The following is an 18,496-nucleotide window of genomic DNA, read 5'->3' as shown; positions in this document are numbered from 1 at the left end:
GGTGCCAGTGAGCTTTAAGGAGAGAGAGGATCCAGCTTCAATTTCAGTGGTTCCCAAATAGTAGTGGGGAGGAGAGAAAGGGGGTCCATGATAGTCACTCCACCAGGTAGTTCTGCAGGATGGTATAAGGGCACCACTGGCTCCTTATTCACTACACAGAAGGTTGCCTGGTGTCACTGTCATGACATTGTACCTCAAATATCCCTAGATACCACCTCCTCTGTTGTAGTAGACTAGGGAGATGTGTCTTGTTTGGTCCCCAATGGTTGCTGCTATTGACGCAAGCTATACAACATATTCCAAAGCCAGTCTCCATAGCTAGATAGAAGCACCAACTGCAATGTTGACAGTATAGTCTTCAAGTCAGCAACTGCAGATCATAGCCTATACTGTACTATTCTGCCCCCTACACACACACACACACACACACACACACACACACACACACACACACACGGAAATTGACTCAGTAATAAGTTGGAAGCCCTGAACTGTGATCTGATCTTGAGATGCAGACAGTGAGTATCTGTGTATTCCATCATCTTGGGAAGTGGGTTGTGTTTACTTGCTCTTGTCCTGGGCTTTCCAGATCTATGGCAGGTTACGAGGTTATGTGTCTAGTTGAGAAGGAGGACACAGATGGCTAAACCCAAGGATGTGAGTGCTGAATAATTGCACATTCACATACTGCTTGGTTTGTGACTCCCTTCAGGGTGTACCTCTATCATCTATTGCTCTTTTCATCCCTTGGCTAGATAGTCCAAGAATCCACCCACCTCAACCAACCTATTGTGTCTCCCGGGAATTTGCAATTGTACTGGTGGGGTCTTAGAGGTCAAAGTATTTGGACCTAAGCCATCTGATGGCTGAGCACTGAGAGGGTGTCCACACATTCCTGTTTTTGGATCTGGTCCTCATGTCTGGGAATTGAGTTGATTTTGTTCTTTTCTATCCTCTGAATGTATAATTTTTAATGGGTCTCTTTTTTTTCCAAATAAGCTAACTCCAATTCTGTTGTTTTCCACGCAGAGCCCTGATTGCACAGTTATCATGAGTGAAGTCAGTGATCTAGGCCCAAAGGAAACTTTAGCACTTGGAGTCCGATGTACTCGGTCTTCAAGGTACATCTAGGAAAGAATGTAAAGTAAAAAATGGATAATATTTGACAAAGAAGTGAAACACATTATTTGGATGAGAGGTTAAAAAGTGACAATAGATCACTCTGCCTCCAACTGCCGGCCCGGCGGGACCAGCAAGCCTGAACACTGCTGACACCCAGGTAACAGTGACACCTCAATCCACGAGAAGAGGACCGACATCAGAATATTGGATCTGTTTGCATCTACCAGAAGAGAACCTTGGTCCATACCCACCAGGATAACAAGAAACTCTTGCTACACCCACCAGAAGAAAGGATGAGAAGAGGACAAGGTAAAAGCACATCCAACAACAGAAAACCCAATATGACACCACCGGAGACTAGGAACCATACACCAGCAAGACCTGAACATCACGATGCAGATTAACCAGAAGAGAATGTCATTAAAAGCATCTTCATGAAAATGATAGAGGACCTCAAAGAGGACATGAGAAAATCCCTTAAAAATGGAAGAAAAAACTAACCAAAAAATACGAGATACCAACAAATCTCTCAAGGAAACAGTTTAAGACCTAAAAACTGAAATAGAGACAATAAAGAAAGCACAATCTGAGGGAATTCTGGAAATAGAAAAGCTGGGTAAACGATCAGGAACTACAGAGGTAAGCATAACCAACAGAATACAAGAGATGGAAGAGAGAATCTCAGGAGTTGAAGGCACCCTGGCGGGAATAGATTCATCAACCAAAGAAAATCTTAAGTCCAACAAATCCCTATCACAAAATATCCAGGAAATATGGGATACCATGAAAAGACCAAACCTAAGAATAATAGGTATAGAAGAAGGTGAAGAAATCCAACTCAAAGGCGCAGAAAACATATTCAACAAAATCATAGAAGAAAACTTTCCCAACCTAAAGAAAGACATACCAATGAAAATACAAGAAGCCTACAGAACACCAAATAGACTGAACCAAAAAAAGGTCACCTCACCACATAATAATCAAAACACCAAACATGCACAACAAAGAGAAAATATTAAGAGCAGTAAAGGAAAAAGGTCAAGTAACCTATAAAGGCAAACCTATCAGAATCACACCTAACTTTTCCTTAGAAACTCTGAAAGCCAGAAGGTCCTGGATAGATATACTACCTACACTGAGACCATGGATGCCAGCCCAGACTACTATACCCAGCAAAACTTTCAATCATTATGGATGGAGAAAACAAGATATTCCATGACAAAACCAGATTCAAACAATACATATCTACCAATCCAGCCCTACAGAAAGTACTGGAAGGAAAACTGCAACCCAGGGAAGTTAACTACAACCAGAAAAACATAGGCAATAGATAATCCCAATTTACCAACAGCCAAAAGGAAAAAGGGACAGAATCCCACACATAATCTCGCGACCATCACCAAATCAAAAACAAACAAGAATGAACAATAATCAATGGTCATTAATATCCATTATCATTAATGGTCTTAACTCCCCTATAAAAAGACACAGATTAGCAGAATGGATAAGAAGACAGAATCCTTCCTCCTGCTGCATACAAGAAACTCACCTCAACCTCAAAGACAGACAGTACCTAAGGATTAAAGGTTGGGGAAAGATCTTCCAATCAAATGAACCCAAGAAACAGGGGGGGTAGCAATCCTAATATCCAATAAATTGGACTTTAAACTAAAATCAGTCAAAAGAGATGAAGAAGGTCATTTCCTACTCATCACAGGAGAAATCCATCAGGATGAAGTCTCAATTCTGAACATTTACACCCCAAATACAAAGGCATCCACGTTCGTAAAAGAAACATTACTAAAACTCAAATCACACATAAAACCGCACACATTTATAATGGGAGATTTCAACACCCCACTCTCACCACTGGACAGGAACACCAGACAGAAACTTAACAAGGAAAAGAACTAATAGAAGTTATGGCGAAACTGGACTTAACAGATGTCTATAGAACATCCCTCCCAAATACAAAACAATTTACCTTCTTCTCAGCGCCACATGGAACCTTCTCTAAAATCGACCACATATTGGCAACATAGCAAACCTCAACAAGTACAAAAAAATTGAAATAACCCCTGTGTCTTATCAGACCACCATGCTTTAAAATTAGAATTCAACAACAACACGAACTACAGAAAACCTACAACTCATGGAAATTAAGTAACACCCAATTGCACAATTCGTGGGTCCAGGAAGAAACAAAAAAAGAAATTAAAGATTTCCTAGAATTCAATGAGAATTCGGACACAACATATCCAAACCTATGGGACACTTTGAAAGCAGTGCTAAGAGGAAAGTTCATAGCGCTAAATGCCCACATGAAGAAACAGAAGAATAATCACACTAGAGAATTAACAGTACAACTGAAAGCTCTAGACAACAAAGAAGCCAATACACCCCAGAGGAGCAGACACCAGGAAATAATCAAATTGAGGGCTGAAATCAATAAAATGGAAACTAGGAGAACACTACAAAGAATCAATATAAAAAAAAGTTGGTTCTTCAAGAAAATCAACAAGATAGATGAACATTGATGCAAAAATTCTCAATAAATTGCTGGCAAAACAAATCCAAGAGCACATCAGAGAAATCATCCACCATGATCAAGTACGCTTCATCCCAGGGATGCAAGGATGGTTCAACATATGAAAATCCATCAATGTAATCCACTATATAAACAAACTGAAAAAGAAAAACCACATGATCATCTCACTAGATGCCAAAAAAGCCTTTGACAAAATCCAACACCCCTTCATGATAAAGGTCCTGGAGAAATCAGGGATAACAGGAACATACCTCAACATATTAAAAGCAATATACAGCAAGCCGACAGCCAACATCAAATTAAATGGAGAGAAACTCAATGCAATTCCTCTAAAATCAGGAACAAGACATGGCTGTCCACTCTCTCCATACCTCTTCAATATTGTCCTTGAAGTTCTAGCTAGAGCATTAAGACAACAAAAGGAGATCAAGGGAATATAAATCGGAAAGGAAGAAGTCAAACTCTCACTATTTGCAGATGATATGATAGTCTACATAAATGACCCGAAAAACTCAACCAGGGAACTCCTACAGCTGATAAACACCTTCAGCAAAGTGGCAGGATACAAGATTAACTCAAAAAAAAATCTGTAGCCCTACTAAATACGGATGACACATTGGTGGAGAAAGAAATCAGAGAAACATCACCCTTTACAATTGCCACAAACAACATAAAATACCTTGGAGTAACACTAACAAAAAAGTGAAAGACCTGTACCATAAGAATTTTGAGTCTCTAAAGAAAGAAATTAAAGAAGATACCCGAAAATGGAAAGATCTCCCATGCTCTTGGATAGGCAGAATCAACACAGTAAAAATGGCAATCTTGCCAAAAGCAATCTACAGATTCAATGCAATCCCATCAAAATCCCAACACAATTCTTCACTGACCTTGAAAGAACAATTCTCAACTTTATATGGAGAAACAAAAGACCCAGGATAGCCAAAACAACCCTGTACAATAGAGGAACTTCTGGAGGCATCACCACCCCTAACTTTAAGCTCTATTACAGAGCTATAGTCCTGAAAACAGCTTGGTTTTGGCACAAAAATAGACAGGTAGACCAATGGAATAGAGTTGAAAAAACCCTGATATTAACCCACACACCTACGAACACCTGATTTTTGACAAACAATCCAAATATATACGCTGGAACAAAGAGAACATCTTCAACAAATAGTGTTGGTGTAACTGAATGCAAACATGTAGAAGACTACAGATAGACCCAAGCCTTTCGCCCTGCACAAAACTTATGTCAAAATGGATCAAAGACCTCAACATAAACCCAGCCACACTGAACCTACTAGAAGATAAAGTGGGAAATACTCTTGAATTAATCAATTCAGGAGACTGCTTCCTGAACATAACACCAGTAGCACAGACACTGAGATCAACAATTAATAAATGAGACCTCCTAAAACTGAGAAGCTTCTGTAAGGCAAAGGACATATTCAGCAAGACAAAACGACAGCCCACAGACTGGGAAAAGATATTCACCAAGCCCACATCTGACAGAGGACTGATCTCCAAAATATACAAAGAACTCAAGAAGCTATTCTCCAAAACACCAAACAATCCAATTAAAAAATGGGGTACCGAACTAAATAGACAATTCTCAATAGAGGAATCTAAAATGGCTGAAAGACACACAAGAAAGTGTTCAACATCCTTAGCCATCAGGGAAATACAAATCAAAACAACTCTGAGATACCATCTTACTCCTGTCAGAATGGCTAAAATCAAAAACACCAATGACAGTTTATGCTTGAGAGGATGCAGAGAAAGAGGAACACTCCTCCACTGCTGGTGGGAGTGCCAACTTGTACAGCCACACTGGAAATCAGTATGGCAACTCCTCAAGAAAATGGGAATGAGTCTACCACAAGATCCAGCAATTCCACTTCTAGGCATATACCCAAAAGAAGCACATTCATATAACAAGGACATCTGTTCAACCATGTACATAGCAGCATTATTAGTAATAGCCAGAAACTGGAAGCAGCCTAGATGCCCCTCAACCAAAGAATGGATAGAGAAAATGTGGTGCATTTACACAATGGAGTACTACTCAGCAGAAAAAAACAATGGAATCTTGAAATTTGCAGGAAAATGGATAGAACTCGAAGAAACCATTCTGAGCAAGGTAAACCAATCACAAAGAGACAAACATGATATGTACTCATTCATATGTGGATTTTAGACATAGAGTAAAGGATTACCATCCTACAATCCACACTGCCAGAGATACTAGTAAACAAAGAAGACCCTAAAAGAGACAAACTTTGTCCCCTGGAGAAGGGGAAAGGGTCACCATCCCCTGAGCAAATTGAGAACATGGGAAGAGGGGGGAGGAAGCTACGAGAGTGAGAAGGGAAGAAAAGGAAGGATGCAGAGGTCATGAGGAAGCAGAAATTTTGAGTCTGGTGTAGATTAGAAGAAAGGACATATGACAGGTAGGATTTTAGTTGGGGGTGGTGGTAGAGGAGGAAGGGAGGGAGAAGGGAACTGGGATTGTCATGTAATTCAATCTTGTTTGTAATTCAAATATATAAAAAAATAATAAATAAATAAATATAAACAAAATAAATAAAAGTCCTCTACGTATAAAATAAAGTGACAATAGCTCTGTGGATTTCTTCAGGAGAAATGGAAGAATCTATTGCAGGTCACAGGGGAACCCGGGCCAATGGGCAAACAGTAAGAAGTCTTCCGCCGGGTTGTAGTCACTAAGGGGCTCACTGAGCACTGAAGCCTCCCTAGGAGTGACAAGTGGTGTTGGGATAGGTTTGCACACCCCACATAATGCTCCTGTGTAGGGAGGACTTCCACTCATTTGTGTCCATGGGTATATAGAGACTTGATGCAGTTAGTGTGGACTCACACTAACCCTAACCCTTGTCACTTCTCCATAACAGAAGATTCTGAGGATGGTCCCTTAAAGCCTCCTCAGAACTTTCTGTCAGGTTTAGTCATCCATGTGAACAGTGGAATGAAGAATTCGTCATTTTATCACTACTGCTCTTCCTCTGTCATTCCTCACAGTCACTCAACAGGCTCCAGAATCAGTCCTTGATAAGCCCCTGTGTGATCCTTACCCCTGGAGGTGCTTTGAACCCCCTGGGTACAACACTCACCTGTATTTATCATGAAATTGTAGGATTTTATCTAAAGGGTAGTTGCAGCCATCAAGGAGTTTCAAGCTGGTATTTAACCAAATCTATGCTCTCAAGACCAAGAAGACTCCTTCAGAAAATATGCATGGGCAGTGACAGAAGAAATTTATGGATGCTTTTGCAGGTCAGTGAGGGACCCAAGAGCAGATAGGAGGCGGGGTTCTGCTGTCTAGCTATCTCTCTGTAGCTGGCCCCTTTATACAGGTCCCTGAGCCTAGGTAATCTTGGCCTTTCATGATGGGGAGAAATGTGCATGTGCCCAGCCATGCTGACAGGCATGGTTTTCAACCATTGTTCCAGAGGGGTCTGTAGATGGTAGAGACCAAAGGAAGTGCCTGACTGAGAGAGAGAGATTGCACATGAAGGCAATGGAGGACTCAATTCCTTGACACCACACACAATGTTCACGATGAAGAGAAGCCAGGCATGTGATAGCTAGGTCATCAGTCAGCCCAAACTACACAAGTTCAGTGTGTCATTGCAGAGACCCAACTTGGTTTGACTTCAGCCATCTTGAGATGCAGCCATCAAGAGTGGTCATGAGAACACAGGGGGGTGGGCCTAGGCCCCATCCAAAGGATAAGATAGACTCTGATGACACCCTATGGAAGGCCTCACCATCCAGGGGGAGCAGAAATGATATGTGATAGGTAGGGTGTTAGTTGGGGGGGGGGATGGTAGGGGAGGACGGGAGGGAGAAGGGAACTGGGATTGTCGTGTAAAACAATCTTGTTTCTAATTCAAATAAAAGAATCTGCACAAAAGAAAAGAGGGGTCATGAGAAATCCCACCCTGCTTTCCCTGTACCATCTCCCTGCCATTTCAGTGGCACATGGTCGTTACCTCAGGACTCTGTGCTGTCATTGTTAGAAATGTGCCTGCTGTCCTCAATGTCAGTGAGACAAGAACATCCACTCTCTGGCTATGGTGAATGTCCATTATCCTGCTCACCCCACAAGCCCTCCCTCTAAGCCCTGGCAGGCCACCTGGCTTCCTGCTTCCCTTGACCTCACATTGCCTATAGCTCCCCATTAAAGACTATAGTAGGTGGCATCCCAGAACTTTTTATTTCTTTGTCCCATGCCACTTTCTCTTGCATAGTTGACTGCTATCCATTTCCCCCTGAACTGTCAATGACGTTTATTCAACGAGAGTGCCTGAACTGCATGCAGTACCCCTCCAGGGGCAACAGCTGCAGACAGAGTCCTGTTGCCTGTCACTGGTGTTCAGCAAGGACAGACTGGTCATAGATCCTCCTCTGCACTGTTCTTCCTTTCACATGGTCTGTCTCTCATGTCTCTTTCAGGGAACCCTACTCATCTTTGAGCCTCCCCCGCACCCTGTGTGTGTGTTTGTGTTTCTCTCTCTCTCTCTCTCTCTCTCTCTCTCTCTCTCTCTCTCTCTCTCTCTCTCTTTTTGATTTTTCAAGACTAGGTTTCTCTGTGTAACAGTCCTGGGTATCCTGGAACTCACTTTTTTGACCAAGGTGGTATAGGACTCACTCAGATCTGTCTGCTTCTGCCTCCCAACAGGTCTTTTTCCATTAGCTTTTCTTCTTTAATCATTATTTTTATTTTAAAATAATCTTTTCTCATTTTATTACCAATCTCAGTTCCCACTCCCACCCTCCTCCTGCTCCCCCCACTTTCCCTTATCCCATCTCCCCTCTACTCCTCAGAAAGGGTAAGGCTTCCCATGGGGAGTCAACAAAGTCTGCCACATGATTTTGAGGCAGGACTAAGTCCCTCCCTGTGGTTTCTGTGCTGAGCAAGAAATTGCTCTAAAGAGAATGGACTCCAAAAAGCCAGTTCAAGCACTAGGGATAAATCCTGTTTCCACTGCCAGTGGCTCCACAAACTGTCCACACCACACAACTGTCATCCACATTTAGAGGGCCTAGTTTGGTCCTATGCAAGTTCTCCTCTGTCAATCCAGAATCAGTGACCTCCCATTAGCTCAGATCAGCTGTTTTTGTGGGTATCCCCAAAGTGGTCTTGACCTTTTGTTCATTTTATTGCTCCTCCCTCTCTTGGACTGGATTCTGGGGCCTCAGCCCAGTGCTTAGCTATGGATCTCCACATCTGCCTCCATCAGTTGCTGGATGAAGGTTCTAGGACTATAACTCAGGTAGTCACTAATCTGATTACAGGGGAAGGCCAGTTCATGCACTTATTCCACTAATGCTTAGGGTCTTAGCTGTGATGATCCTTGTGGATTCCTGGGATTTCTAGTTAAGCTTTTCTTTTGTTAAGATCACTTCTAAACCATTTATTTGCTTGCTATTTACCAAGCTTATTTTATTGTTGATTTAAAAGGAGCAGTTACTATTAGAGATCAGTTATGTCATTCATTTTGGTAGATTATGCTATTTTCTATTTTCATTGGAAATCGGTTATTAAAGTGGGAAACCAGCAAATATGCATCTAGATTTTTGAAAACTTGTATGGGACAGGAGATAATGAGATTGATGTTGTTTAGTTGGTAGGCTAGAGGCAAAGGGACCAAGTACTGTTGACACATGTTTTAAAGTATATTGCACTTTTAATAGTTGATGCTGAAAAATTACTCTCAGGGGCTTGGAGTGTGTCTTGTGCTAGATAGATGCAGCCATGTGAGTTCAGGTGAGAAGTTCATGGTACTTATCTGTGAAAAGCAAATTCATTTCCAGTGGCATGATAAATCATAGAAAACGAAGTGAGAGATCTATTTTTATTATGGATCACTTTCTATTGAGCAGCTGCTTCACTTTCCCCACCATCCTTTAGCTGCATGAATTGAAAAAACTTAAACCATTGGAAATAGCTATATAAAAAGCTACCCATCAAATTATATTATTATTTCACACTGAATATCTCCAATACATTCCTAACATGGAATTAAACAAGAAAATATAGAAGAAAAAAAAGATCACTTTTAAAACCTGAAATACATTATTACATCACATAAATTCATTTTAAATATATTAAATATATCTCTATGTTGAATATTTTGCTACCTACTAAATTACTTTCATCACCCAAAAAGTAATGCTGTATCTATGAGAAGTCACAAGAGGCCATCTCAATACTCCCCCTGCATCCACTGTGGCTTGTCTCTCTCCTTCCCAAAAGATGGGTTTGTTCCTAGGTGGGCAGAACTATGGAGGTGAGGGGACCTGGACTGGAAGGCTGCAGGGAACTATCTAGACACTGGACACCTAAAGTGGTCATTCATTCAAAGGGATATGAATGACCTTCTAGGTTCCAGAACCTGGAAGACAATGACAGAGGTAAAGGCTCTTCAAGTAATCTATGTCCCAAAGGGCCAGACTCACAGAGTTAGGAGAGAATACAAGGGTTCAAGGTCAAGGATATGGTGAGCTCTGGTGATGGCTCTTGAGTTAGTTAAGGGACAGAGGCTGAGCACCTGGCACAGCGTTCACCAACATGGTACATGGCTCAACAGCAAGAGGACTCAATGAACTTGGTCACTGAGGAGCAAGTTGCTAGGCAGATCAGGACACAGATAGCTTTCTTTCCCAAGTTCGTCCAGGACTCCATTCTCTCACTACTCTGCACTCCCAGGGAGGTGGTTACAACCACATCAAACTTTCCCTTAGCCAGAGGATCCAGCCCAAGGAAGGAAAGAAGAGGTAGAGGAACACATGAATGATCCTCTAAAGGAAAAGACTCAGAATTCACACAGGTCATCTCTGAGCCAGTGTTCAGAACTTGGGAAAAAGGGTGCTTGAGCTGCAAGGGAGAGAGGACACTGTTATTATTTTGTTTAAAAAGAAGAAAAGAGAAATGCTGAGACAGACATAAGACTATAAGTTTATTATAAGGCCCGGCAGAATGGGGAGACTAAGAAGAGGAACAGGGTAAATGGCTGACCGCCATGGCCGGTGGCCATAGAGAGACAGAGCGGGGAAACAGAGAGAGGGGACAGAGCGCACAGAGAGCGGGAACAGAGAAACAGAGGAACAGAGAGCATAAATGGGCAGGGGCCTATCTTTTAAAGGGGTCCTCTGCACCTGCGTGCAGACTTAGTTCCCATGGAACCTTGCGCTGACCAGGGTTCTGCCTGAGTGGATTCCACCAGGTAACAGGGGCAGGCCAGCATAATGCCTGAACCTTTCAGACACCACTCAATGTTGCAGTCTCAGGGTGCATCTGTGGTCAGAAGGAAAGGGCAACAAAAAGAAGGAAAATGGTTCTTGTATAAATTTGAAATATTCTTGATAAACCACAAGAGAGAAAACAGTTTTTAAAAGAGATGATAAAAATCAAGAGGCATTTATCCACTTTCTATATTCAGCAATCTAGAAAAACATGATACTATTTGCAGAAAAGACACAAACCACAACGTGGTCAGTGTTTACAAATTTATTCTTCAAATATAATGGACCAAGTGAAGCCTTCCTGTGCATGTCAGCAAATCTCATGCAAGTAGAGCAGATTTTAAACTTCAATAGGAATTAAACCTTGAGATTTCCCCAAGAGTCTGGTAGCAGAGAGCAGAACTCAGCAGCCATATCCTGTCACCTCTCCTTCCTCATAGCATCCACAGCTGCCAAGTAGGACAAAAACCTGTGATGACTGTGCAGATGATGTTCCATGAACTCTTTCATTTCTACCATCTTTGCATGTCCCCCGGGGCTCCCATCACTACTTCAGGACAAACCATGCACAAAGAAATAGGGTTCACATCCAGAGACTGATTGCAAGATGTGAAAATATTTGAGAAAACACAGAGTTAGGCCAAACTGTGAAGGAGGAGACAGTCTCTATGCAAACCACCAGAAAGCAGTGGGAAAGTGGGTGAGCCTCAGCTAGGAGCAGTGTGGGGGCATGACTGAGGAGTAGCCATGCTGTTGCATAGTCATGACTTGGATGTGCTCCCCACACTGGGACCTTGGTCCTTATGTGGGATGTTGTAGATTGTTGTATCTAAGAGGTGTAGTATAGTGAGGTGTGTGTGTGAGGGTGGGGGTCACAGCCTGTTCCGGATTCAATTCTCTCAGTGTGGCCTCTCCCTCTAGCAGGCACTGCCACCATAATAGCATTGCTGTTGAGGGGATACAGTCAGGAGTTATCATGTGTGCATGGCTCTGTCCAGTACATCCCCCACCCCCAGTCCCCTGAGCTGCACTAAGAAGAGGTTACTGAGTCAGGCTGTCATGGACCTGGATGAGTTCCTGCAACTTCTGCTCCAGGTCCCGAGCCTGCTTCCTCAGCTCAGCAGCATAATCTGCCTTTGCACCCTCATGCAAATGCTTTGAGGCTTCCACAAGGCTGACCACATCCATCACAAGGGAGAGGCCTGAGTTGGCTGCACCCATGACCCGGGCTCTTCTGGTCATCGCCAGAGCAGTGCCTCCAAAGGATTTCTGCACCTGTCTTGTTTTTTGGGCTGACACTGCCCCAGTTGTCATGAGACGCTTGGCATTATTAGCTAGGCTAGGGGTGGCTTTGGCCAGATTGATGGCATCAATGTTCTTCTTGATGACTTCCAGATCCTGGAAGGATTTCTCATATACGGAAGCAAGCCCGGGGGTGCTCTTCTCCAAAACTTCTTTAATGGTGTTCGCTGTGTCTTGGTTGGTTGGCCCCAGCTGGCTGGCTTCAGCTTCCGCTGACGCTGTGCTTACCGTTTCCACAATGCTTGTGGAAACACTCGTCAGAGCTGCTGCTGCTCCCAGACCCAAGCCTGTGGCTGAAAGTCCCAGACTGACTCCTGCTGTCACAGGTGCAAGAGCAAAACCGAGGATTTTTAGGACTTCAGACACAGCACTGGTGGAGCTGGCCACCACTTGTGTGATGGTGCAGTCCCTGTGCACCTTGTCAACCTTGTCTGCAAGGTCATGGAGCTTCCTGATGTGCTGCTCAAGCTCCAGTTTCACCTGAGGATAAACATCCAAAAACCTCTTCTGCACCTCAAGCTCTCTTTGGAGATCATATTCATCGTCTACATCACTATTCACTATGGTGTCACCAAGAGCTTCACTCAAGGCTTCTTCCTCATCCCTGTAACAGGAGAGACCCACTTAGTGAGGAACACAGCTTGTAAAGTAAGCTCTGTCCTGTGGAAATCACAGAGCATTTGTTGTGATGAAATGAAGGAGAGTGTTACAGCTGTAGAGGATCTTTCCTTCATGATGAGCAGGTTTGACCCAACATTCCATCTTTAATTGTTAAGGACACAATGTATTTAAAAATGACCACAATGTGTCCTTTTACTTGTTAATTTAATGTGTTTGAGTGTTTTGCATGCAGTGTGTGTGTGTGTGTGTGTGTGTGTGTGTGTGTGTGTGTGTATGTGTGTGTGAGTATGTGTGTGTGTAGCATGTGCAAGCCTGGTGCCAGTGGAGGCCAGAAGAAGGAATTGGATTCTGGACCCCGAATTACAGACAGTTGTGAGTCACCATGAGGCTGCTGGGAACTGGACCTCAGTCATCTGGAAGAGCTTTCAGTGCTCCTAACCCCTGAGCCATCTCTAGACCCTTAACACACCCTTTGTTGCTAGACATTTAATAAAGATGCCTTCCCCTCAAGGTCAAGGTCATCATTACCAACATCCTTCTCTGTAGAACTCTAAAAGAAACACAGAGGAGTGAGGTTAGAGAAAAACTAACCCTTTATTTTAGGGAAGGTTATTGTTCTCAGAAGAGTTCACTGTTCCCAAAGAAAAGCCTCCTCTTGTCCTCATCTGCTGGGACCTGACCTTCCTGCCCTGCAGTGTCCAGCTCCTCAGAGATGTCCACGTTAGTTAGGGGACTTGGGATTTGAAGGTCTGCAAATTGTACATCACTAAGAGAGAAACCCTACATGGGACATTGTTTAAGCTGCATGTCTTTTTGCACTGCAGGTGTGTGTACACTGAGCTGATGTGGCCTCTCACAGGAAGACCCATCCACTCAAAACAGCACTAAATTCCTTCCTGCTGTGAGCAGAAGATATAGAAACCTGAGTAGATTCCTCATTTACATGTGGGTCCCATCCCCAGGAAATCTCACTGTGCCTCTGCAAGTGTTTCAGTAGCAGGCAAAACTGAGAACTCAAACTAGTTCCCTAGCCCTCCCTGAATGAGATTTCTCAGTCTGAGAAAGGTGATGTGTGGTGGGACTTTGCTGTCATTTCTGACCTCCAAAGGAAGTAGACACCAAGGGTGTGAACTCTAGAAAGGATAAAATACTGTTGGGCCAATAGAGGTAGGAAGATAGGCAGGTCTAGAAGACGAGGAGAATTCTGGGAAAGGAAGGCAGAGAGAGACACCATGAAGGGATGCCATGTAGACAACTGGAGGATAGAATGCACCAGGCATTCTCCATTGAAATAAGGCCACATGGAAATATGTATATTAGTAGTTATGGGTTAATAATTAAGACAGAGCTAGCCAATTAGAAGTCCTAGCCATTGTCACCAGTTTTATAATTACTGTAGTGTCTGTGTATTTATTTGGGGAAAGGCATCTGCAGAACGTGGCAGAAAGAAAATCCAGTTACAAGTTCCAGGTCGATAAAGGTGATTGTTTCTTTTAAAGGAGCTTAGGGATGCTTAATTCACTCAGATCATGCACTTCTCTTGCAGAAAAAGTGGCTTTGGTTCTCTGCACCCACACTTAGTGCCTCACAGTGGCCATGAGGGGATATGAGGTCCCCTTTTGTCCTTCATGGATAACCCTGTGGATTAGGGACCTCACTCATGCCCTGGCTTAATTTCAATACTTTGGTTGCTTAAAAGTTCTATGTTCAAATACAGCCACCTTCGTTAGGTTTTTTAAAATTAGTTTAGAGACACAACTCAGTCCCTCCCACTAGTGACACCATTAAAATGGCTCACATGGCTGGTGCTCATAAACACATTTAAACAGCTTGTCCCTGATGCCATTCAAGTTCTTTTCTTTCTTTTTCTTTTCTTTTGTTTTTTGTTTTTGTGGTTTTTTTTTTTTGAGACAGGATATGTCTATGTAGCCCTGGATGTACTGGGACTTGTTCTGTAGACTAGACTATCCTGGAAATCTCAGAGATCTCCCTACCACTGCCTCCAGTACTGGGATTAAAGCTGTGTGACACCACTGTCTGGCACCATTCAGGCTCTTATACACAGTCCCCTAACTCTGTTCTTTTTTTCCCAAACAAAGAGAAAAAGCTCATGGAGTCTGTGGCTGAGTACCTCTCTGTCTTCTCCTGCAGGTCATTTTGGAGCATGTCTCCATCTTCTACATCAGGATCTGCAAAAATATCACTAAGAGCTTCATGCAAGGAAATTTCCTCTTCTCTGTAACAGGAGAGACAGACTGAGTGAGGAAGACAGCTTGTAATATAAGTTCACTCACGTGCAAGAAGGATACACCCAGGCACATACACACAGTTTAAAAACAAAACCTTTGTAATAATCAACTTTCAATGAACACCCACTATGTGCTGCTGGCCTGTGTGCAGGTCATATGCTGAACCCTCCATATGTATCCTCTTATTTTTCTTACAATGAAGTGCAATGCTCTTCAAATAAAGCAGAAGGTGATAAACTAAGTTCTCATGGTCAGAGGAACAGCCATGGAAGCAATAATCTTGTCCCCTGTGGTTATTACATCCCATCAATCAGACACTGTTCCCTGCTACTAAACAGCATCAATGTAATATTTCCTGAGAAGGGACACACTGGACCCCAACTACTTGTTCTTCTTGGGCAGAATATTCCTGTCCAGAAAAAGACAACAAAGCATGGGCTCTGGTGGCATTGCTAGCATCCACTAGGGAGGTGACCTGGACAAACCAGTTTCTTCCACAAGCTGTTTCCAGGCTTCCTCTTCAGTCAGCAGGAACTTCAGAGCCTCTGTGCTCCTTGTGTCCAGGAGGTACGCAACCATAGACTCAAGGAAGAGTTTTCTCTCTAGATGGGTAAGAAAAAGAATAGGGTCAGGTGACCATGCATAAGAACTTGAATGGCTTCAGGAACAGCTGGTTAAATGTTTTTCTCAGCATCTGTTCCTTGAGGTATCATTAGTGGTAGGGGTTGAGTTGTGTCCCTTAACTCATTTGTAAAAGCTCTAACCCCAGGTGACTCTATTTGGGAACAGAGCTGCTAAGGAACCAAGGGAGGTTGAGTGAGGACACCAATACTATGGATATTAGTGTCGTCATAGCAACCAGGAGAAACTCCCTCTCTCCCTTTCCCTCCTTCTCTATCTTCCCTCCTCTTCATTACTCTAAGTAGAGTCTCTCTTCTCTCCAGATACATAAGAGAGGCCATGGACCAGCACAGAGTACAAGCTCCCTCTGCCAACCAGGAAGAGAAGGCTCCCCAGTGCCAAACTGCCTCACTTTGAATGTGGATGTTGTATTCCAGCACAGAGAGGAGAGATCTTTTATTTTTAAGCCACCTACCCAATGTAACTTAGTGATGGCATCCAGAGAAGACCAATGTACCATAGCTGTGTCATTGTGTTTTTGCAGAGACAAGTATAGTTTTCAGCTCAGAACAAGTTGGAAGTTAGTCTCTCTTCCCCAGGAAGAGGGAGAGTCCAATGATGGTTTCTTTTTACTGTGTGCCCTTGGCACAGTCCTTGAATGTGACTTTTATCCTTGATTTTTATGTAATGCATAGGAATATTTGCCTGCTTGTATGTTTGTCTGTGCACCATGTGAGTGTCTGGTGCCCAAGGAGGGCCTTGGATCCCCTGGAGTTGCAGTTACAGACTGCTGAGACCCTGATGTGGGTGTTGGGAACTGAACCCATGTCTTCTGCAAGGGCAGCAAGTGCCCTTAACTTCTGAATCACTCTCCAGTCCCAAAGGTGACTTTTGAAACTGGAATGGTGAGTTAATTATTCTGAGTTTCAATCCACTGGACTAGTAAACATCTTGGAGATCAGTGGCCCTTATTTGGGTGGTTTGTGAGGGAGCTTCCATATAGAAGTAGATCCTAAGTGATCTGAGCCAATGAGTGGTTCAAAGGCTGAGGTGAGGCACCATGGGAAGTGGGGCCTGGCTGGAGTCAGAAGGGCTTCTGGGATGTGTCTTTGGGGCTGATGGATATCTTGCCTTGGCCCTTTCCTGTTACTGCTTTTTGTGAGCTGCCACCCCTGCCTCCCTTCCAGGATGGATGAAAATATGCTACATTACTGGCAAATACTCTGTCGTCATTGGTTACAACCATGAGAAAGTGAGAAACATCAGTCTGAAAAACTGACAGACAATGAGTAAATGAATGAATGGAAGACGGAGCCAATGGAAACGCAGCCGGGCACAGTGGTGCCTGTAGGGGAAGCTGTAGGCAGCCCACTTTAGGTGCCTGCCTTCCATCCCAGCACCCGGAGACTGATCCAGGAGAATCGCTGTGAGCTCCATCCCAGGCTGGTCTACACAGAGAGTTCCAGAACAGCTAGAGATACACAGTGAGACCCTGTCCTGGAAAACCAAATCCAAAACCAGATCTAAAAAAGAAATGGAATTGACAATACCAGAGGAAAGAACAGAGGAAGAGTATTCCTGGATTATGCTATGCATGAACATATGTACAACCACATGCATGCAAACACTTAGCTCATTCAGAATTTAGATCTTTTACAAAACTGTTAAATGATTTCTGAATTGTCATTTTAATTGTCCTTTGTATTTATATGTATGTATGTATGTATGTATGTATGTATGTATGCAACAGTATGATATTTCATGGTAAATTAGTATGTTATCAGTTCAAATATTTATCATTCATTTAAGAATGTTCAAAATTGGGCTGGAGAGATGGCTCAGCAGCTAAGGACACTGGCTGTTCTTACAGAGGGCCCAGGTTCAATTCCCATCACCCTGAGGCCAACTCTCACCTATCTGTAACTCCAGCAATGGGGGTTCCAGCACCCTCACTCAGACATACATGCAGGAAAAATACAATGAAAATATTCAGTTCTAACCATCACTACTACCTGTAGTTAACTAGCTACTCTTAAATATTCAGTTAATTAGCACTTGTAATCTGTGAGAAATGGAACCCTAAGTGATGGTGCAGACCCATAATCCCGGCACATCCAGGATGAGGCAGAAGGATTGTCAGTTTGAGGTCAGCTTGGGCGACATAGCAAGACTTTGTTTGAGAGACAGAGAAGAGAGGGGTGAGGAAGAGAGAGTGTTAGAGAGAAATGGAAAAGGAAGAAGGTAGGAAGAGGCACACAGGGTAAAGACATTCATTCACCACTGGCAGCAGAACACATGAACTTTCCATTCAATGAGACCAACAGTGTAATGGCTGCAAAATATCTCAGGTCACCTAGGGTCAGGTTCCTGCCAAAGTGAGTGGCCCACAAGGTGTAGTTCTCAGGTATGTGGAGCCTATGGGCTTAAAGAGAAGGGAGTGAGGAGGAGTCATTTGTAACATACCTGGTGGGCATGCCTCTTACATTTATTTGAAAATGACATTTCAAATGACACACAACTAAGATCAAGTGTCAGTGAAGACGGTTCCTGCTGTGATGGGCATGCTAAGATGGAGAACATACAGAGATAACTGATTGGTGGGACCCTCCCACGCTGATCCTGTGGTTTCCTCATGTGTCAGGGGGCTGGCACCCCAGCACCTGTCAAGGTTTTTCAGGCTGCCCCTTTTGTGAAGAGGGAATATTTACCCTGAGGAATCCATGTGCCTTCTGTCCCTTGTCATGGTCTGCTGCATGCTCTG

At 43.3% G+C, this 18,496-nt stretch overlaps 1 protein-coding gene across 1 annotated transcript in view; it reads right to left on the bottom strand.

The window, feature by feature from the left end:
- Window positions 1-11,983: 11,983 nt before the first annotated feature.
- Window positions 11,984-18,496, bottom strand: part of LOC100767439 (apolipoprotein L3) — a 50,153-nt gene continuing 43,640 nt past the window's right edge. The window contains exons 3-5 of the mRNA XM_035438804.1: window positions 15,590-15,772; window positions 14,997-15,101; window positions 11,984-12,848 (exon numbers count right to left, since the gene is read on the bottom strand). Coding sequence (XP_035294695.1) covers window positions 11,984-12,848; window positions 14,997-15,101; window positions 15,590-15,772 — 1,153 coding nt within the window. The remainder of the gene's footprint in view (window positions 12,849-14,996; window positions 15,102-15,589; window positions 15,773-18,496) is intronic.

The sequence above is a fragment of the Cricetulus griseus genome, chromosome 2 (assembly GCF_003668045.3).
Source record: "Cricetulus griseus strain 17A/GY chromosome 2, alternate assembly CriGri-PICRH-1.0, whole genome shotgun sequence".
Classification (NCBI taxonomy): Eukaryota; Metazoa; Chordata; class Mammalia; order Rodentia; family Cricetidae; genus Cricetulus; species Cricetulus griseus.
The sequence above is the reverse complement of the archived record's forward strand: the minus strand, read 5'-3'. Positions and strand labels throughout refer to the sequence as shown.